Source organism: Pediculus humanus, genomic scaffold (assembly GCF_000006295.1).
Source record: "Pediculus humanus corporis 1103172107587 genomic scaffold, whole genome shotgun sequence".
Taxonomy (NCBI): Eukaryota; Metazoa; Arthropoda; class Insecta; order Psocodea; family Pediculidae; genus Pediculus; species Pediculus humanus.
Window position 1 is genome coordinate 43977 of NW_002987201.1, and position 22684 is coordinate 66660.

Genomic DNA, 22684 nt, shown 5'->3' on the forward strand with positions numbered 1-22684 from the left:
TTTAAAAACAATGGTTTAATTAATTGTCTATTAGATTATTATTATTATTATTATACATTAAATGTAAAATATTAAATTTTTTAAAAACCGGAAATTGAAAAAAATTATTTAAATTAAAAAGTTTATTTGTCGTTTATTTATAAAAAAAAAAAAAATTTAATGTTCGTTTTTTCTTTTTTTTTTTTTTAAAAATCTTTGTCATTATCATTATCGTCGTCGTCGTCCTCGTCATCGTTGTCATCGTTGTCACCGTCGACGTCATCATTTATAATTTAATTAATAAAATTAAATGCCAAATGTTATTATTATTATTATAAAAACTAAATTGTTTTTCTCTCTCTCTCTCTCAAAAAGAAATCACCTTATAAGAATAGCAGAAAAAGAATTTTAAAAAAACATAATTGTGTTGTTATTAATTAACCTTGAAGGTATTATAAATAATGTTGAGTAAAAAAAAATAAATTATTAATTATGTATTAATATGTTGATATTAAATTTTGTGTGGATTTTGTTTTGTTTTTTGTTGTTGTGTTTGTTGTTGTTTTTGTTTTCGTTGATTCCTGTGCTAATTTTTGTTTTTTTTTTTTTTCCCTTTCCTTTTTTTTTTTTTTTTTTTTTAATTTGCAACTTTTATTAATTTTATCTTATCAACGTTCTTTTGGATTGTATAAGTGCGTTTTTTTTTTTTTTTTCTTGACGAAAGTCAACGATAAACGTTCCAAGTTTTTTAAGGTTACGTTTGTTATGAGAAAACATTCGAAACTTATTATTATTATTATTATTATTATTATTATTATGGGTTTTCCCGTACAGGAAAAAGGAATCGAATTTTTTTTGGTTAATTGAATGTAGGAATGGATATATTAAAGTACTTGCAGGAAAGGAATTTTTTTTTTTTTCATTTTTCTTATACGATCCGCCATATTGCAGCTGGCCTAAATTTAATAAAACACTAATTAATTATAATTAAACAATTAGAAGAAGAAGAAGAAAAAAGAATACGAAGAAATGTTACAAAATTGACTTGAAAGTTTATGATGAAATTGAAGAGAGAGAGAGAGAGAGAGAGAGAGAGAGAAAGAAAGAAATTAAAATTAAATTTTTTTATTTTTTATTTTTTCCAGTAGATTAGTGTCGAATAAAAATCACCAACCACGGCCAGAATGAGAGAATATAAAATTGTGGTGCTGGGTAGTGGAGGAGTTGGTAAATCCGCCCTCACCGTTCAATTCGTACAGGGAATATTTGTAGAAAAATATGATCCGACAATTGAAGACAGCTATAGAAAGCAGGTGGAAGTCGATGGTCAGCAGTGCATGCTTGAAATATTAGATACTGCTGGAACAGTAAGGAGAAAAAAAAAAAAAAAAACATTTTTTTTTCCTTTTGTGTGATAATCATCATCATCATCATCATCATCTCATTCGTTTTTTTCCAGGAACAATTTACTGCTATGAGAGACTTATACATGAAAAATGGTCAAGGTTTTATACTTGTATACTCAATAACAGCCCAGTCGACGTTTAATGATTTACAAGATCTTAGAGAACAGATATTAAGAGTTAAGGTATGTGAAAATTTGAATTCGATGAAAGAAAATCCTCCCTCTTTTTTAACAACACGTTTCCTTCGTTTGTTTGTTTTTAGGATACGGACGATGTACCCATGGTACTCGTCGGTAACAAGTGTGATTTGGAAGAAGAAAGAGTCGTCGGGAAAGATAATGGTATAAATTTAGCTCGTCAGTTTAATTGCGCTTTTATGGAAACATCTGCCAAAGCTAAAATCAATGTAATCGATGTGAGTAATTAAATTTTTCGCGTTGACAAAATGGTTTTTATTATTATTATTATTATTATTATGATAAATTCCATCCGTGAAAGTTTATTAAAATGTAATGTGAATTTTATTTTATTTATTTTTTCAGATATTTTACGATTTAGTAAGACAGGTCAATAAAAAATCACCTGAAAAAAAAATGAAACAAAAAAAGAAATCCTTATGTGTACTCCTATAAAGACTATGTTTTATCAAAAAAAAAAAAAAAAAAATGTTATTACAAAACAAAAAAAAGGCTAAACCGTTTAAAATTTATAAAAATAAAAAAAAAATACATAAATAAATAAGTAAATAAATAAATAAATAAAAATAAAAAAAATACAAAATTGAATACAAAAAAAAAACAAAACAAAAATCAAATTACATAAAAAAAAAAAAACAATTTTTTTCTACGTATTGTAATAATAATAATTATCAATAATAATTCAAAACAAAACAAAGCAAAAAAGTAAATTAATAAATAAATAATTAAATAAATAAATAAATAAATAAATTGTAAATGGGAAATGATGCCGAAGAATAATTAATTGTTTAAAAAAACGAAACAATAAACGGAAGAATCAAATTTTTAAAAAAAAAAACAACAACAACAAAAACAACCGATAAGTGGGAGAGGAAAAAGAATAAATAAATAAGAAGGAGAGGAAAGAGGGAGGACATAAAAAAAACGGGAATCAAGTTCATCGTGGCAGAAGAAAAAAAAAATTCAAGTGGATGAAATGATTTAATAACTGTACCAAAAATTTATTTTTTTGTTTTTTTTGTCTCGGTGACGTCATCGTGAGTTTTTTTTTTGGTGTTTACGGGGGGAAAAAAGGAAGAAAGGAAGGAGAAGAAGGAGAAGGAGGAAAAGGAAAATGGAGGAATCGCTTTCAATTTTACATTTTATTATTATTATTAATATTATTGTCATGCATAATTATTAATTACTATTACTGTTATTGTTATTATCATTATCGTTTTTTTTTTATGTTTTTTCTTCTTTCTTGTACATACCTTTTCATACATTAGTCTTTTCTTTTTTTTTTCACTGTTTCACATATAGTTTTCTCTCTCTCTCTCTCTCTTCCTCTCTCGTATTTCCTTTTTCTTTTTTTTTTTTGAAAAAATCGTACCTCGTTTTCCAACGATAAAGATGTTTATTCAATGTCTTTTTCGCCTTAATATTATTATTATCTCTCTCTCTCTCACTCGATACTCCGAGTAACAAATTTTGAATTGCATTAGTATTTAATGTATTATTATTATTATTATTATTATTAATAATAGTGAATTGTAAAAAGTTTGGAAATTTTCAAGATTTTATTATTGTACCTTATTAAGGAAAAAAAAACAAAAAAAAAAAACGAAAAAAAAATTATTAATTTCCGATTAAATAATAAATAAATAAATAAAAAAAGAAGGAGGGGGAGGAGGAGGAGGAGGAGGAGGAAAAGGAGGAGAAGACAACAAAAATTAAAAAAAAAAAAAAAAAACGTTGTATGAGCAAAAAAAAAAAAAAAAAAAATCACAAATGACAAAATAAAAAATGATGATTTTATAAAGTTTTTCCTTTTTTTTTATCGTTATTATTATTATTATTATTATGGAAAAAAGGGGATTAAATTAGGTTTCAGTTACCGAGCTTTTGTGCCTTTTAAATCGAGGAACACAAAATGAAAAAGAAGGAGAAGCTCAATGAGTCAGAAACAACGTTTTTTTTTTTTTTTCTCTCTCCTCTCTCTCTCTCTCTCTCTCTTTCTTTTATTTTAACCTTTCGGGTTGTTCTAAAGGTATCCATCCCTGTTTCTTCCTTTTTTTTCTTGTTTTCATTCCCGTTTTTTTACACATTTTTCGTACCTCCAAAAAAAAAAAAAATCTTTATATATATATATAAATATAAATATTAGAAAAAAAATTTTTAAAAGTAGTCGAATCGCATTTTTTTCTTTTTTTTTTTTTTTTTTACTGCACAGAAAATAAAAATGAAATAAAAATGAAATGAAAGAAGAAAAGAAGAAAGAAGAAAAAAAGATATAAAGAAAAACGAAAAAAAAAAAAAAAAAAATTTGTTTGGATTTAATTGTCAGTAAAATTAGTAATTGTTATTATTATTATTATTATTATTATTATTATTATTAATATTTGTTGTTGTTTTTTTTTTCTCTTTTATTATCAAATATTCTCTCTCTCTCTCTATCTTTATCACACCCTCTTTTTACTATCTATCATTTATTTCACTTAGTTTAAAAATAAAAAATGAATTTTTAATTATTAATTAATTATAAATAAGATAAAGAAAAAAAAATTAATTAATTAATTTTCTGCCATTTATTTATTTATTTTTATTTATTTTCAAATTTCAATAATAATAATAATAAAATTAATAAAAAAACTGATGTTTATGATTGTTTGTTTGTTTGTTTGTTTTTATAAAATTTTTTCTTCCGGAAAATTTCCTTTGAAAATAAATTAAAATTTTTCTATCAATTTCGCCTTTTTTTTCGTTTGAGTCGGGGGGGAAAAGGAGGGGAGAAGGAAGTGAGTGGGATGAAGGTGGGCTGTGGTGTGGGTGGGGAGTCAGGGGATGAATTATTCCAGACAAAAAGAAAATTAATTTTATTATTATTCGACGTCGTACTTTTTTTTCTTTTAGAAAATTTTGTTATCGTTAATATCATTATTATTATTATTAAATTATTATTATTATCATCGTACGGTGGTTTTTTTTTTGGTCCGTTATAAAATGAAGTATCGAATCGTTTCATATTATTATTATTATTATTTACGGTTTGATTGCTTATAATAATAATAATAGTAAAAAAAGCTTTATTGAAAATTTTCATGCTTTTGTTAATAAAACAAATAATAATAATAATAATAATAATAATAATCCGATACCATTTATTTTTAAAAGAAAATTCGTGACGATTGATATTTATTTATTGACGTCATTCATACCCCCCGAACCGAATGAATGAATGAATGAATGAATGAATGATTGAACGAATGGATTTTAAATGTTATTAAATTCGTCATCCATCCTTTAAATTTTTTTTTTTTTTTTTTTTTTAAATTTAATTATTATGTATAAAAATTACGGAAAGAAAAAAATTTTCAATAATTAGGATTAGAAAATAAATAAATAAAAATTTATTAATTAATAATTAATTTTATTATTATTTATTTAATAACATTTATATATATATATATTTTTTAAAAATAAAAAAAAAAAAAATTAAAAAATTAAAAGAAATTTGGTTGACGACGCATTTTAAAATGAAGAAATCAATCACATTTAATTCTTTTCTTTTTCTTTGTCATTAATAATAATAATAATAATGATAATAATAATAATAATGATACTAATAATAATGATAAAAGTACGAGTATTCATCATGCATATTTTATAAAAATTTGTGTTTGTTTACGCCTATGGTTATTCGTTAATTTTTTTTTTTTAATTCGAAAAAAAGAAAACAAGTTAAAAACAACATCGTTATCATAAGCGTCATTATCATTATCATTATTATCATTTCTTTATATATGTAAATTTGCAAAGTTAAATGAAAAAATAAATAAATAAATTAAAATTTATTTTCAATTTTTTTTTATTTTTAAAAGAAGAAAAAAAGAAACAACAAATGCATGATTCAATTTGCAATTTAATTAATAATAATAATAATTTAAAGCGGTTTTTTTTTTCGATTCGCAAAATAATTAATTAAATTAAATAAATAAAATAAATAAATAAAATAAAATAAAATAAATAAATAAAAATATTATTTAAATTTGTTTTTTTTTTGTAGGTTTTTTTTGTGTTTTTTTCGTAATGGAGTTTTGTAAATAAATAAAAAAAAAGGAACACATTTACTAATCGATTCGACATCGTTCAAATGCACGATTAAATAAATAATAAAAAAAAAAAAAAAATTTTTTTGTAATTATCGTCGAGTGTTCCATTTACAAAACTCCAAATTCGAACGAACGAACGAACGGTTATCATTACAACAACAACAACAAAATTATGTTTATGTTTATGTTTATGTTTGTATTGATAAGAATAAGTAATCGTTTATTAAAAAAAAAAAAAGGACAAAAACAATGGGTGTCAATAAAAAATAAAAACTTTAAACAAGAGGACCGATGATGATGACGACGACAAAGACGATAAATTTTATTATTATTATTATTATTATAAATCTCCCGGTGGTATGACGTTTAACATAAATGACGCAATCGTTTCTGCCTTTTTTCCCTCTGCTTTGGCCGTGTATTGTCCAACATCCGTAGGACCGCAATTTGTTATTTCAAATTTAAATTTTTTACTTCCATCCATAACGAATTGATATTTATTTACTTTTTCATCTATCGGTTTGTTATCCTTTAGCCAAGTCACTGTAATAATAATAATAATAATGATGATAATAATAATAATGATAATGAAATTTTCCAATGATTTACTCTTTCTTCTTCTTCTTTACCTTTTTGCGGAGTTTTTTCTGTTTCGCATTCAAAAGTTGCATTTTCACCTTCGGCAACTGTAGCTGATTGAGGGAATGTTTTAAATATCGGTCCTTTGGGATCTTCTGATGGAACTGGAACCAAAAAAACAAAAAAATAAAGTAAAAAGGAAAGGCGATAAAAAAAAGTTAAGGTAAATGAATGATGGTAATTATTTAGCGTACCGAGAACGATAAGCGTGCAACTGCTAAAAGATTCTCCAGCGTCATTGAAAGCTTCGCACGTGTAAATTCCAGAATCTTCTGGAAATATTTCGTTTATTTTAAGCTTGTAAATGTTGGCTTCGTGCGCGTATTCGAAATCCTTGCTCGGTTTTATTTCTTTGTTATTGTGAAGCCAAACGACGTCGAATTTTTCCGAACCGATTATACGACACTGAAGCACGACGGGATCCCCATCTTTAACGTATTGCGATACCAAATGATCGACAATTTTCGGGGGTTTGTCACTTCCTTTTTGCTGACTGCTTGCTACAGGTACAGCTGTCAATTTAAAAAACAAAAAAAAAAAAAAAATGTCATGACCTCTTTCTTTTATTACAAAACAAAAAACCAAAAATTCCCTTTGTCTTCTTCCTTACATTTAACGGTAAGTTTACATTTGGTTTGTGCTACTCCCAACGAATTAGTAGCTTTACATACATATTCTCCTTCATCTTCCGGATAAACTTCTTTTATCGACAGAGTTGCTATTTTGTTTTTATATTTAAGATCGATTACGTCTGAAGAATTCAAAATCTGAACGCATTTAAAAAAAAAAAAAAAAACAATTAATTTAATTGTCGGGAATAATTTAATAATAATAATAATAATAATAATAATAATAAAAAGCCAACGGCCATAGCGTGCTGGTCACACCGGTTCCCGTACGATCACCGAAGTTAAGCAGCATCGGGCGTGGTGCAAACTTGGATGGGTGACCGTCTGAGAACGCCACGTGCTGTTGGCTTAAAAGAGCAAAAAAAAAATGAGAACAAGACAAAGTAAGAACCAAAAAACAAATCTTGTTCTACTGTCGACCTGAGGCAGCTCGACGAGAACGTGAATTTCACTGCTTCTGACCCTGGTCACTCCAAAGATGTTAGTCACTGGAGCCCAGTTCAGGAGACAAATCGTTCCCATCGAAAAAGACGGACTCAGGAAGACCTTCAAGAATTGATGTGGTGCTATCTTATAATAAGTGGCACCACCGAAATTCGAGTATTTGTCCCTAAGGAATCGGGTAGAAACCTCGGATAAATACTTAAAAACTCCGACAAGTAGCCTTGTCGTGTTTAATGGTGGATAATAATAATAATAATAATAATAATAATAATAATAATAATAATAATAATAATAATAATAATAATATCGATAATAAATAATTTAAATTAAAAAATTACTTGTCCATCTTTTGTCCATTCGCATTGAGGATCGGGATCACCTTCTATCGTGCAACTTAATGTTAACATGTCTCCATCGTTGACAGTCAAATCATTCAAAGATTTTATGAATTTAGGAGCGCACATCAAAGAGTCATCCGGTGGTAAAATAAGTTCTTTGGTTGTGTTACGAGATCTCGATGGACTACTTGTCGAATCCAATTTGGCACCGTATTTTTTCAATGGTTTCTTACCGGAAAGACCATCCGTGACGGCTTTGCTGAGTGACGTCTAAAATATTAATAAAATATTTATCGATGCGATTTTAAAAAACAATTTTCCCACAGATAAAAAAAAAAAAAATTTTCACCTCGAATGAAGATGCGGGGGTGGTTGGCGTGGTGGTCGTTGACGGTTTTGATTTTGTCGGCGCATCATAGGTAGAACTTGGTTTTGTCGTTTGAGAAGTTGGCGTGTAAGAAGGTTTGCTATAACTACCTCTTTTCATTTTAGGTACCGGTATCGAAACGTTTTCCAGAGTGTGATCTATTTAGCGAAAAGAGAAAAATTACAATCATATTTTTGAATCAGGATCGAGGATAAAAATAAAAATTAATGGGGGATAATAAAAGGAACGTACCTTCAACAATGACGACACAACTGGTTTCGTCAGTTCCGTGTATGTTTGTAGCAACGCATTTGTATTTTCCAGAATCGCTTGGTTTACAATCGACAATTTCCATTGTTACAACACCATCCGATTGGCTCATTGTGTATTCGTATTTTGATAATTCTCTACCTTCTTTAAACCACTTGACCTAAAATAATGATAAAAAAGAAAAATTTAAATTTTTACTTATTTACGCTAATAAAAAATTTTTTTTAGGAAAATTAAAATATTTAAATTTACAGTGGGAGTCGGTTTTCCAGATAAACAACATAAAAGTTTGCAGGTATCTCGGGCTTGCATTACACGAGGACGCAAAAGAAAAGTGAAACATGGAACACTTTCTTTTTCTTCTTGCCAAATCTTATACGAAAGTGGTTCTCGTCTTCGAATTTGCGTGACTTCCGGTTTATAAACTGGCAATTCTTTGGGCAATGCTGTAATGTAAAACAAATAATTTAAATTTTCCACGGAATATTTTTATCCAAGGAAATCAATTTTTTTTCTAAATTTTGTCCTTACGTTGAACATTTAAGAAAACAATTTCTTCTCTGAATCCGTAATGATTTTCAGCTCTTATTATATACTCTCCTCTATCATCTAATTTTACTCTATTTATAATAAACGTGTAATCTTCACCCATGTATCTCTTCATGTATTTCACGGATTGTTTCATTTCAGTGTTATTATGATACCAAGTAAGAGTAGGAGTGGCAAGAGCGATGACCCTACACGTGAATTTAGCACTTTGACCCTCGAATGCAAAAGTACTGACCGGTTTAATGACAAATCTTGGTGCGGCTTGTCTTCGATCTAATAATAAAAATTAAGTTAAAAAATTTTTTTATTTATTTAAATTAAACAGGTGAATGAATGAAAAATGAATATTTTATTTACCGAATGATGAATCGTATATTTTGTACTTTTCAACGAGTAATTTTCTAAGGCTTGAATATTCTGCCAAACGACCAATTGGTAATATAAATGAATCCCAATCTGAATATTTCGCTCTAATTTTATCTCTCATTCTGTAATATCTCGACGTGTCAATTAATTTCGTTTTAGATTTTTCATCTCCCATAAGCCAAGGATGTCTTAAACATTCATGTGCAGTCATACGTTTTCTATAAAAACAAAATCATAACAATAATTATTTATCCCTTTCGACTCGATTAATGTTTTACGTAAAATACATATTCGAAACACATACTCTTGACTCTTGATAAGTAATCTTCGTATAAAATCTTTTCCTTCTTCGGAAACTCCAGCAAATGCATCTTCATCAAATTCCCAATCGCATGCTTTGACATTCTTTAATGTTTCGACATCATTTTCACCGGCAAAAGGAGACAATCCGCTTAATCTAAAAAAAAAAAAATTTATATAAATTTTGAGTACGTTGTTTCGTAGCATTGATTTTTTCATTAAAAAAAAAAAAACTTACAAAACGTATGCCAAAACACCGACAGCCCACATATCTGTGTAAAATCCAACGGGTTCGCGTTCTACAATTTCAGGAGCTGCAAATTCAGCTGTGCCGGTAGAAATTTTAACAACATCGTTTGGTTCAAGTTTAGTAGCTAATCCAAAATCAATGAGTTTAATATTTGTGCTATTTCTCGTCTGACACATAATGTTTTCTGGTTTTATATCTAAAAAGAATAATCACGGAAAATGCCAACGTTAGAATAAATACTTTTCATTAAAAAAAGGTAATGGAAGTTAAATAATTTACCTAAATGAATAATGTTTTTCTCGTGCATGTGTTTCATAGCTTCACAAATTTGTCTCATATAGTGAATGACTTCAGCTTCGGTCATTTGATATCCTTCAGCAGTGATTCTTTCAAACAATTCGCCACCCGATAAGCTTTAAGAAAAAGGTATGAAATTATTATTATTATTATCATTTTTTTAAATCATCAGCTCGGTATAAAAAATTAATATTAAAAAATTAAACTCACAATTCAAATATCAAGACCATTTCATCATCATCTTCAAAAGCATCGTGAAGATTAATTAATTTATTGTGATGGAGATGATTCATTATATCAATTTCTTTTCTAATCAGTTCTTTCTCCATTACGTGAGAAATAGGAATGAATTTGGCAGCAAATATACTTCCAGTTTTCTTTTCTCTACATCGGTGTACGACACCAAAAGCTCCCGTACCGATTTCTTCAAGAATATCATAATAATCGTAAACGTTATCCGTTTTAATATCAACGGGTTGCGGTACGTATTTGGAATATATGTCAAACACATATTGGTCATAGTTTTTGATGGGTCCATCGAATTTTCCTCGTATTTTCTTTCCGGTTTCATCCACTTCGTATTTCTTCTCTTTCATTTTCTTCTTGATGGTACCTTTCGTTTTGACAACGCTGCTCACAGCGGGATCACTTTTACCGTAGATGTTTTCGGCATAAACTCGGAATTCGTATTCGTGATTAGGAGCTAATCCGGTAACTGCCATGGTGTTAAATCTCGTACTGCCTACACGGATCCAAGATGATAATGGTAATTCACGCTTTTCAATTGAATAGTTTGTTATGTTAGAACCACCATCCCATTCGGGTGGAAACCACGAAAGAGCCAAAGAATCAACGCCTATGCTGTCGCATATGGGTCGTTGTGGTGGATCTGGCCTATCACTAATTTGAATATTAATAATGACTGAATCTTGACCTAAATCGTTTTCAGCTACCAATCTGTAAGAGCCACTGTCTATTTTATTGCCGTCTCTTATTGTCAAAATAGCGTGTCTTTCTGTGGTTTCAATGGCGAAATGACTTCCGGATTCTATTATTTCACCATCTCTTGACCAAGTGATTTTAGGTTTTGGATATCCGATAAATGGAATTTTAATGATAACGTTTTCTCCTTTATCGAAGAAGGCGGTATCTCTAAATCTTGGTGGAACGTTGATTTTGGGAGGCGTCATTATAAAGAGTTCAGCTCTCGTCGATTTGACTCCAGCTTTATTGACCGCTCGGCAAACGTATTCGTCCGCATCTTCTCCGTATACATCGTTTATTATCAAAGTATAAGTTTCACCTTCAGCAAACATGTGAAACCTTGCGCTGTGAGTAATTTCTCGAGCTCCTTTGTACCAAGTAACTGTTGGTTTTGGAGTTCCTGATATGGTGCATTGAAATTGTGCATTATGATTTTGTATGGCGTTGACATTTCTAAGTGGTTTAACTATTTCCGGAGATTTAGCTGCTTTGGGATCAACAATCTTTACAGAAGTTGAATTAGCCGAAGGAGCGCTAAGTCCTCCTTCATTTTGTGCAAAAACTCTAAATTCATACTGACGACCTTCAATTAAGTTACTAATATTAATTTGGTTGGGGCTACATAATGCCATGTTAACCCGCTGCCAAGTTTCGCTTCCGGCTTCTCTTTTGTCGATCCAATAACCCTGTATTCTAGAACCTCCGTCCGATTCAGGTTTATCCCAAGATAAATTAACAAAGTTTCCGCCTACTTCTACAATGCTAGGTATGCCTGGAGCTGAAGGAGCATCAAATGGAGCTTTTGCTTTAATAGGATTTTTACCTTCTAAAGGTAAGCCCATTCCATTTTCATTTACAGCCATTACTCTAAACAAATATTCTTGACCTTCCGTAAGTCCTTGAACAGTAAATGTGGTATCTTTGCAATAGGAGTATACTACCACCCAATGATTATGGCTTATGTCTTTTCTTTCAACTACATAGTGAGTGATTTTCAGACCGCCATTATGTAAGGGAGGTAGCCAATTCAATGTACAAGTGTGTTTGGTTATATCAGTTACACCGAGTGGACCTTGAGGTGGACCCGGTAAACCTGTTGTGGTTACAGTAAATGAACCACTAGCAAATCCACTATCGTTTTTACATTCTACTACGTAATTTCCGCAATCGTCTTTTTCTACTTCTTTTATAAATATAATTGCGTATTCATCAAATATGGTACATCTTATACGAGAAGAGTCTTCAATGTCTCTTCCTCCTTTCTTAAGAGTAACTGTCATTGGCTGGTCACCAGAATAAAATATCTTAATCTTGGCATTTTCTTTCTCTGGTAGATACAAATCGCCAGGTAATTTTTCAATTTTAGGAGGCGTTCCAACTTTAAGTCTGGCCACTGACGTAGAAAATCCTATGGCATTAATTGCTTCGCACATTATATCACCGCTGTCCATTTCATTCAAATCAGAAATTTCAAGCTTGAATACGCCGTCTTTTGTTGCAGAACAACTAAATCTGCCACCCATTGTTAATTCCCGTCCATTCTTTAACCACCTGGCTGTAGGCGGAGGAACTCCTTTTGCTTGACATTCAAACACAACTGATTTCCCGATTGGAGCAATTTGGTTGGTAAGAGGTCGAGTAAATTCTGGTTTTTTACCACCCTCGACTTCTTGTATTTTAACGGGTGTAGTGCAAGAACTAGGCTCACTTTTTCCGGCTGCATTTACCGCAAATACTCTAAACTCGTAATCAGCTCTTTCAATCAAATTAAGGCAAGTGTATTCACAATCCGTGACGTTATACTCATTAGCCTTTTGCCATACAGACGGCCCACCAACTTCTCGTTTTTCTACTATATATCCAGTTATTTTGCTTCCACCGTCAGATGTTGGCGGCATCCATTTCAAATCTACGTAGTTTCTGCCAACCTATAAAAATGCATAAAAATGTGTAATTATGTTTAAAAATGATTACACATTTTTATAAATAACTCAATGAAAATTTGATAAGTACCTTAACAACTTTTGGAGAATTAGGTGGTGAAGGAACTGCAAATTTACTCTTTAATTTGAAGGCTGAGGATGGTAATGATGGTTTACTCCAACCTGCAGCATTCTTGGCTTTAATTCTAAATTCATATTCATGTCCACTTAGTAAACTGTGTACTACAAAGTTAGTATCTTTAACAAGGTAGTCATTCGCTGCTCTAAATGATTTGTCCTCCAATACATCTCTACAATTAATTTAAAAAAAAAAATTAAAATTTATTCCTTAATATTTTAAAATAATATTTGTAAAAATAAAATACCTGAATTCGATTCTATAACCCTGGATTCTAGAACCTCCGTCCAATTTAGGTTTGTCCCAGTTAAGAGTAACACTTCCCATTGAGTCCCAGTCAACGACTCTTGGCTGACCAGGTGGATCAGGTACAGTAAATGGAAATTTAGCAACAATCGGAGAATCGGTTTCTAAAGGCTCACTTATTCCGTATTGATTTTCAGCTCTAACTCTGAAGCTGTAACTTTTATTGGGTTCTAAACCTATCATATCGTAATGACAATTTCTTACAAAACTGCTTACTTTAACCCAAACCTGAAAGAAATGAAAGCACAAGTTGTTCAATTGAAATTGTTTAATTTTAAATGATAATTATTTTCAAATTAAAAAAATTTTTCTTAATCAAAAATACCCTTGAAAATGGATCCAACTTTTCAAGAATATAATTTGTAATTGGAGAGCCACCATCATCCAAAGGTGGTTTCCACGAGAGTGTACAGGTTTCGGGAGTTATCTCTGAAACTTCTAATGGACCAACCGGAGGAGAAGGTTTATCTACAACTAAAACTTTACAAGAAGCACTGTCGGAACCACTTGAATTAACTAATTGTATTGTGTACAATCCGGTATCTCCTCGTTTTGCGCATTTATTTTTAAATATTGTTTGAATATCGGTCGTATCGAATTTAATTCTGTCCGAAGAAAATACTTCTTCTCCGTTTATGGTCCAAATAGGTTTCGGTCGAGGATTAGCAACAAAAGGTACAGTTATTGAAAATTCTTCACCGGCAATTACAGTCATATCTCTTATGCTCAAATCACTTGTAATTTTAGGAGCAAACGGAGATGATTGACAAACAATTTCGTCCGACGACTGACTCCAAGGACCTTGTCCTGCTGCATTGACTGCAGCAACTCTAAATTCGTATGTATGATTGTTTAATAAATTAGGTACTCTGAAATAAAAGAATTACGTATAATTTATGTTCTATTTATAAGATATGCAATTATTTGCCAGTGAAAAAATTTACTTGTATGTAGTATCCGGAACATGGATATGATTTGCTTTAATCCATTTATCCTCAGATATTAGTCTTCTTTCAATAACATAACCCGTTATAGGAGAGCCACCATCATGACGTGGCCTCATCCAAGTGATAGTAATGCTATCTTCTGTCGTTTCAATACCCCGTGGAGTTCCAGGAGCACCGGGAACATCTAAAATTAAATATTTGTATTTAATATTTATAAAAATTTTTTTTCTTTTCAATTAAAATTGAATGACTCTTAATAGAGTCAGGTTAATTAAAATATTTTTAATCTAAACCTACCGAAAGGATATTTGGCTTTGATTGGTTCTTTTGTTGTTGCCGGTTCTGATACTCCATATTTATTTTCTGCCATAACTTGAAATTCATAGTCTCTACCGACATTTAAATTTCTTATTCTTAAAAATGGAGTTGTCACGTAACTGCTCACCTGTGAATTAGGTTAAAATTTTTTGATAAAGTATTATATTACTTTTAGTTTTAATTTTATTTTAAGTATTTTAGAAAAATTATATTGTAAATCTACCTTTGACCAGGTAGGAGATCCAACTTCTCGTTTTTCTACGATATAATTAGTGACATCGTCTCCTCCATTATCTTTAGGTGGATTCCAGAATAAAGTTAAAGCTTCACCAGCAAACTCTTCGGCGCGTAAGTTTTCAGGAGGACTAGGTTTGTCCAAAACTTTTACGTTTACTGTTGCTGTGTCATAACCAGATGGATTTTTAAGTTGCAATCTGTATTGACCTGTATCTGACCTCTTAGCATTTTTCACTACGAAACTAGCATACGTATCGGCCAACTTTATGAAAAAAAAAAAAAAGATTTATAAAAAACCGATACCTGATTACCTAAAAAATTTTAAAATTATAAATACCTGTTGATGAATTCTATCGTCTTTGTCATTGATATCATTGTCGTTGAAAAACCAAAAAGCTGATGGTTTGGGAAAACCAACGTAAGGCACGTGAATGGAGAAATCTTCTCCCGCTCTTACAGTTATGTCCCTAACGCCACCTAAGTCCATGCATGGCTTGTTAGGCTGTTCTTCAACTTTTATTGCGCTGGTAGGTCTACTAGGTTCTGATTCTCCAACATCATTAACGGCTTTGATACGGAACATATATTCCTCTCCTTCCTTAAGCTTTGGTACCTATTCATTCATAATAAAAAAATTTAGAAACTTTCTAGTCGTATTTCAAAAAAAAAAAAAGATTTTATTAAAGATCTTACAGTGTAAACGAAAGCATTAACGGGAGATGTATTAACATCTTCCCAATCTTTTCCTTTAGCCGGTTTTTTCTGTACAATGTATCCTTTAATTTTACTACCGCCATCGTTGCGCGGAACATTCCAAGATAAAGTTACGCTGTCTTTAGTAATTCTATCCGGTTTAGGTGGGTCTGGAGCATCTGGTCGTCCTGTAAAAACGGTTAAAAAAGAAATTTTTTAATTTTTTAGAAACGTTAAAAAATTTAATTAAAAATCAATGAAAACAAATTTACTCTTTTGGGCTGAGGCTACAATCGCTTCAGATGGCTTGCTAGGTTTACCAGGACCGGCTTCATTTACGGCAATTACTCTGAATTCATATCTCGATCCCTCGTGTAAATCTGGGACAGTGTAAGTCGTGTTTGATGTGGGATAATTGTTAACTTTTACCCAATCACCACCTTTTTCTCTTTTCTCAACGTAATATCCTGAAAACGGTTGAAATTAATTTATGAGATAAAATAAATTTTAATATTAAATTTAAAAGGTAAATATTAAAAATTTACCAGTGATTGGTTTTCCTCCGGTATTAAGAGGAGGTTTCCAAGATATATTGCATGTGTTGGGCGTGTAACCTAAAATTTCCGGTTGGCTCGGTGAATCAGGTGGATCAAATGGACTCTTTGCGACCACTGGAGTTCCGACTAGTGGTTCAGATAAACCATAAAGGTTTTCTGCTTTTACACGAAAAACTAATCGTTTTCCTTCAGGTAAATTTTTAGCAGTAAAGGTACATTTGTTACAAAAACCAGGAACAGGTCGCCACGCCTCGGAACCGAATTCGGTCATTTCAACGACATAACCTAAAAATATTTGCGTTCGTATTTAAAATTTTTTTTTTTCGTAGAAAACGAAACACATTGTAATAGTAGTTGATTTTACCTGTAACATCGGCACCTCCGTTGTCTTTTGGTGGTTGCCATTCCAATCCAATTGTATCTTGGGAAATGAGTTTGTAGTTTAATGGTCCTGTTGGGGCTCCAGGACGATCAACTACAATGACTTCTATGTCAGCTGAATCTTTACCGAATTCATTAGTTGCTTTTACTGTGTAAAATCCAGCATCATCTCTATTTGAATTTTCGATTCGGAATTTGGTTTCATCACTTGTTGTACTCAACTAAAAAAATTAATTACCCAATGAAGATTATTCATTGTTTTAAAAATGTTAACGTCTTTACATGAAATACGTACTGAAACTCTGTACGATTCGGTTACGGGTGATTTTCCTTTCATCCATTCGACTTTAGGTTTTGGAGCTCCGCTTAGAGGAATGACAATATTAATTGGTTCCCCTGCTCTTACTCTTATCTTTCTGCCGAGTAATCCATCTAAATGAAGTTTAGGTACTTCTGCAAAGCAAAATTTAAAAGTTTGCAATAAATTTAAAATAAAAAAATTTAATTACAAAAAAAAAAAAAAAAAAATTTACCTTTCATTGGTTTTGCAATAAATACATTAGAAGTTTCACTTGGCTTTCCATGACCAGCAGCATTAACTGCTACCACTCTATATTCGTATTGTCTACCTTCTTGCACTCTGTCGTCTGTAAATTCCGTACCAGGTTTGGGCTCTGGGGTAAGTTTTACCCACCTTCCACTCATTTTTTCTCGACGTTCAACTTCATATCCAATGATAGGTGAACCTCCATTACTAATAGGAGGCGACCATTTAATCGTAATGTGATCTTTATCGCTATCTACTAATTCAGGTTTTCCTGGTTTACCAGGAATATCGAATTGGGCTTTGGCGACTACAGGTTTAGATGTTTTCAAAGGATCTGATCGGCCTTGTAAGTTTTCAGCCATAACTCTAAATTCGTATTTAGTGCCTTCCATCAATCGTGGAACGGTAGCATGATTATACTTAGCATTAACGTATTGCAAAGCTGGTACCCAACCTCCACCGTGAGTTAAATCTTTTTTCTCTATTACGTAAGCCGTTATTTCGCTTCCTCCATTATCTTTAGGCGGTTGCCATGATAATGTAACGCTTTGAGCTGTAACTTCTTCATATTCCAAAGGTTCTTCAGGAGGTCCTGGTCGATCTAAAACGGTTATTAAAAGAGTACCTTCATCCGTACCCCAATCGTTTTTAAGTTGTAATCTATATGCTCCAGAGTCAGAGCGCCTGGCATTTACTATATGCAATATTGTATGGTAGCCAATAGAAGTTATAGTTACTCTAGAATCTGTTTCAACTGGAGAGGTTCCTACCAACCAAGTAACCTCAGGAATAGGCTCTCCAATAAAGTTAATATCAGTACGAATTATACCACCCGCTTTCACTCTAATCTCATTCATCGGAGATTTTATCTTCGGTGGTAAATGTCTAGGTTTTGTTGTCACAACATCAGATGGTTCGCTCGGTTCACTTTGCCCGGCATCATTTACAGCTATTATTCTAAATTCGTAATCTTGACCTTCAATAAGATCTGGAACAGAGCATTTGGTCTTGTTTGCGGGAACGTGGCAAGCATTACTCCAATAAGGACTGCCTTTCTCTTTTTTCTGAACAATGTATTCAGAAATGGGTTTACCACCATCTGATTGAGGCTTGGCCCATTCTAAATCGACATGATTTTCGTCCCAATCCACAACTTGTGGTTTGCCAGGAGCACTAGGCTCATCGAATTTATTTTTAATTACAACACCATTTGGTAATTCTAATGGGTCAGATTCACCAATAGTATTGACAGCCTTTACTCTAAATAGATATTCTTTTTTGTGAATTAATCTTACAACTTCGTGACTTAGCGTGGTAGACATACCAGCATCGGACCATGTACCACGTGTAACATCCATTTTTTCAATAATATAATGAAGAATAGGGCTTCCACCATCATCTTTGGGTGCTTTCCAACTTAAGTGACAACTTTGTTTGGTAACCTCTCCGACAACTAAAGGACCTTGGGGAGGTGAAGGTCGGTCCAAAACTGTAACATTAGCTGAACAAGAAGTTGTGCCTAAATCATTAGAAAGTGTTAATGTGTATCTTCCAGAATCGGTTCTGAGTGAATGTGTAATTTCAAAATTCACGCTTGTATTGGTCACCATCATGTCAACTCTTGAACTTGGTTGTACAGTTTTGCCATCGACACTCCAAACAGCTTTGGGTTTAGGAGACGCTTCGATTGGAATAGAGTAACTAATTTTTTGTCCAACTTTTACAACTAAATCTTGCATAAATTTAGTATCAATGACTGGAGCTTGATATCTAGCTTTGGCAACAACAGCTTGAGATGGGTCGCTAGGCTCTCCTGCCCCACCTTTGTTTACAGCTACAACGCGGAATTCGTATTCCTCACCCTCAACGAGATCAGGAACAGTTGCTTTAGTTTGATTTCCTGGCACTTCACCACATTTTTCCCACGGACCATATTTATTTCTTTTTTCGATAACATAAGATTTAACAGGCGAACCTCCATCTTTTTTGGGAGGTGTCCATTCCAAATCTACGTGATCCTTGTCCCAATCTACTACCTGTGGAGTACCTGGTTTATCAGGCTTAGCAAATGGATCTTTTGCGGTAATTGGTTCAGAACTAACAAGCGGTTGAGATTCTCCGTATTTGTTAACCGCTTTTACTCGGAATTTGTAATCGTGACCTTCAATCAAATAATCAACCCTACACACAAAGAAAAAAAAATTTAGAACAAATTTAAAGGAATGATTTCAAAAAAAAAAAATTGTGTTAATTTTTACTTTGCGGATGTTGTTGAGGGTTCTCCAACTGGTACCCAACGCATGTTTTCTGTATCCATTTTTTCTACAACATAATGACTAATTTCAGCACCTCCATTATCTTTTGGAGGCTTCCAAGATAATGTAACTGAATTCTTTGTAACATTTTCTGGTTTAAGTGGTCCTTCTGGGCTTGAGGGTGCATCTATAATAAATAATTATTAAAAAATATGAAATTTAACGTTTTAAAATATAAAAATATTTTATGAATTAATATTTCTTTTCGTACCTAAAACGGTGACATTGACAGTTGCTGAATCTTTGCCATTGATATTTTTAGCATTCAAAGTGTAAACGCCACTGTCAGCTCTCTTTGCATTTGTTACTTTAAGTTTTGTGTTATAATCTTCATTAGTTATTCTGACGCGGTCGGTATTCATTAGCATGTTATCTTTGAAAATCCATTCTTTGCTTGGAGGTGGTTCTCCAGATACAGGTACATCAAGTTCAAAGTTTAGTCCAGCTTTCACCTTTATATCAATCATTGCTTTACGATCAATAGACGGTGCCTGGTTTTTAGCTCTAGCCACGTGTGTGGCAGAAGGAAGACTAGGCTCGGATTGTCCACCTTTATTAACAGCAATAACTCTAAATTCATAAGGCACCCCTTCTACAAGATCATCCACTTTTGCGTTATTAACGTCTCCCTTAACCTCGGCGCATTTTTCCCAGGTAGGACTGGATTTACTTTTCTTTTCTATTATGTATCCAGTTATTGGGGTGCCACCATCGCTTTCTGGCTTAGCCCATTCCAATTCTACAAAGTCTTTATCATAATCTTTAATTTCCGGCTGTCCAGGTTTATCAGGTTCATCTGCGTAAAAAAAAATTTTAATTAAAAAAATGTAATAATGAAAAATAGAAAACAAAGTTGTAAAAAACTTACCAAAAGGATTTTTGGCTTCAATAGCTTTATCAGCATTAAGAGGTTCAGATTTTCCTTGTTTGTTAACAGCACGTACTCTGAATTTATATTTATGATTCGGTGTGAGGCCTTTAACTTCAAGATTGGTTTCAGGTCCTATTGTTTCACCGGCAGGAACCCATCTACCAGTAGCTTCGTCTTGTTTTTCAACAACATATTTTTCAACGGGTTGTCCTCCGTCATCTGCTGGAGGTTTCCAGCTAAGTTTAGCGCCCTCTGAATTAACATCGGAAATTTTAAGGGGCCCTTCAGGTGCCTGTGGTTTATCTACGCAAAGTATAAAAAATATTTTATTTAAATTATTCTTGTCGCGTAATAAACTACTTATTTTATAATAACAATCAAAAATTATACCTATAACTGTTACTTCTACTTTAGCCGTATCACTGCCATTTATATTTTCAGCTGATATTGTGTATGTACCAGATTGTGCACGGGTAGCCATACGAACAATAATTTTAGTGCAATATTCTCCATGAGTAACTTTAGTGTTTTCAGAAGTTTTAACTTCTCTATTTTGAAAGGTCCATTTAGTTTTGGGCATCGGTTCTCCTGTAACCTATTAATTTCCTTTTATGAATATAAATTCACAAATTTTTAAATTGCAACATCGCAAACACTCTACCTTGACATCAAACGAAAAGTTTTGACCAGCTTTAATTTTAATGGGAATCAAGTTAGTTCGATCAATTCTAGGAGCTTGATTTCGAGCTTTGGCCACTATCGGAACAGTAGCTTCACTTGGTTCACCGGGACCAGCTTTATTAACAGCTTTAACTCTGAACTCATAAGTTTGGCCTTCCATTAAATCTGGTACCGTTGCTGAGGTAGCATCAGCAGGAACTTCTAACGCTTTTTCCCATTGTCCGTATTTATCCTTTTTCTCTACTATATAACCTGTAATCGGAGATCCGCCGTCTGAATCAGGGGGAGTCCATTTAAGATCAACATGATCAGCATCCCAATCAGTTGCTTCCAAATTTTTGGGTTTTCCTGGTTCGTCTGCAAGAAAATAAAATAAAAAATATATATTTCAATAATGAAATAAAGTCAAAAATTTTTACATTTTGAATTCCCTCAAAAATGAAAATAAATATTTTAAAAAATGATTGCGTACCGTATGGATTTTTGGCTACAATTGTTTGGTCAGCTACCAAAGGTTCAGATTCACCTTCAGAATTGACGGCGGCTACACGGAATTTGTATTCTTTGCCTGGTGTAAGATTTGTAACTTCCAAGTCTGTAATTTAAAATTTAAATAGATTAAATTATTGAATGAACAAATAAACTACAAGTATTTGCACAAGGTAAGTATCAACCTAAGGTAAGTATTCAACCGGTCAAAAAAAAATACTCACTTGGTTCTGTGGATCTTCCACACGGAACCCATATTCCTGTTTCAGGATCTAATTTTTCAACTTGATAGTAATCAATCGGAACACCACCATCATCTTTAGGCCTCTTCCATTTTAATTTGCAGCCTTCCTTATGAACGTCGGAAACCTAAAGTATATTTATTTTTAAGAATTAAATTAATATTTTGTACCTAATTCTTTTTTGTAAGTATATAAAAAAAGGTACAATAATAAATTACCTGCAAAGGACCTTCCGGCGGTGAAGGTTTATCGGTTACAATCACATTGACTGTAACTTGATCTTTTCCGGAAGAATTAGTAGCTATAATTGTGTATTCTCCAGAATCTTCTCTCTTTACTGGTTTTATAACTAGTTTGGTGTTATAATCCACGTTATCAATAGTAACAGTTCTACTATTTTTCAAGGTGGATCCAGCGAAACGCCATTCTATTGTTGGTGGAGGTTCTCCACTAACGTTAACATCGTATTTTAACATTGAATGACTTGTTAAAGTAACGTCCTTCAAGTTTCTGCGATCAATCTTAGGAGCCACTGGAACAAAATTATTAAAATTAAAATTTTTGAATACACTATAAGTAATAATAATTTTTTCGGACTTTCGAGAAAAATTTCTTACAAAATCTTGGTTTGGCTACGAAATTTTTGCTAGCTTCAGAAGGTTCACTTTGACCCGCTTTATTAAGAGCTGTTACACGGAATTGGTATTCGTTTCCTTCAATTAACCCGTGAACAACAGCTTGAGGTGTGGGTGTGCTGGTTTCCAAAGCTTTTTCCCACATTGTACTATATTTGTCTTTCTTTTCAATAAGGTAACCGGTTATTGGGGAACCTCCATCAGAAATGGGTTCATTCCATTTTAATTCCACTTGATTAGCATTCCAATCTACTGGTTCTGGAGCTCCGGGCTGACTTGGAACACCTGCAAAAATTTT

General features: G+C 32.1%; 2 protein-coding genes across 2 annotated transcripts in view; one reads left to right on the plus strand and one right to left on the minus strand.

Annotated features, from left to right (window-relative positions):
• Nucleotides 1–1163: 1163 nt before the first annotated feature.
• Phum_PHUM226110 (rap1 and, putative) lies at nt 1164–2017 on the plus strand (the record flags this gene model as incomplete). Its single annotated transcript, XM_002425834.1, has 4 exons — nt 1164–1346; nt 1439–1567; nt 1648–1800; nt 1928–2017. 4 exons carry the CDS (start codon nt 1164–1166, stop codon nt 2015–2017), a joined length of 555 nt encoding a protein of 184 aa, XP_002425879.1.
• A 3996-nt stretch (nt 2018–6013) lies between these two features.
• The window catches only part of Phum_PHUM226120 (titin, putative), a gene marked incomplete at both ends in the record, with an annotated part of 41422 nt that continues 24751 nt past the window's right edge, over nt 6014–22684 (minus strand). Inside the window, 36 exons of the mRNA XM_002425835.1 lie at nt 6014–6216; nt 6303–6416; nt 6507–6824; nt 6923–7079; nt 7724–7993; nt 8073–8248; nt 8343–8520; nt 8613–8806; nt 8892–9182; nt 9267–9493; nt 9580–9732; nt 9814–10021; nt 10105–10238; nt 10333–13034; nt 13120–13339; nt 13415–13701; nt 13799–14342; nt 14418–14604; nt 14718–14865; nt 14962–15237; nt 15313–15588; nt 15669–15856; nt 15941–16135; nt 16214–16510; nt 16590–16827; nt 16902–17059; nt 17140–19334; nt 19412–19595; nt 19680–20264; nt 20337–20642; nt 20730–20934; nt 21001–21377; nt 21493–21615; nt 21734–21878; nt 21970–22283; nt 22369–22671. Coding sequence (XP_002425880.1) covers nt 6014–6216; nt 6303–6416; nt 6507–6824; nt 6923–7079; nt 7724–7993; nt 8073–8248; nt 8343–8520; nt 8613–8806; nt 8892–9182; nt 9267–9493; nt 9580–9732; nt 9814–10021; nt 10105–10238; nt 10333–13034; nt 13120–13339; nt 13415–13701; nt 13799–14342; nt 14418–14604; nt 14718–14865; nt 14962–15237; nt 15313–15588; nt 15669–15856; nt 15941–16135; nt 16214–16510; nt 16590–16827; nt 16902–17059; nt 17140–19334; nt 19412–19595; nt 19680–20264; nt 20337–20642; nt 20730–20934; nt 21001–21377; nt 21493–21615; nt 21734–21878; nt 21970–22283; nt 22369–22671 — 13076 coding nt within the window. The remainder of the gene's footprint in view (nt 6217–6302; nt 6417–6506; nt 6825–6922; nt 7080–7723; nt 7994–8072; nt 8249–8342; nt 8521–8612; nt 8807–8891; nt 9183–9266; nt 9494–9579; nt 9733–9813; nt 10022–10104; nt 10239–10332; nt 13035–13119; nt 13340–13414; nt 13702–13798; nt 14343–14417; nt 14605–14717; nt 14866–14961; nt 15238–15312; nt 15589–15668; nt 15857–15940; nt 16136–16213; nt 16511–16589; nt 16828–16901; nt 17060–17139; nt 19335–19411; nt 19596–19679; nt 20265–20336; nt 20643–20729; nt 20935–21000; nt 21378–21492; nt 21616–21733; nt 21879–21969; nt 22284–22368; nt 22672–22684) is intronic.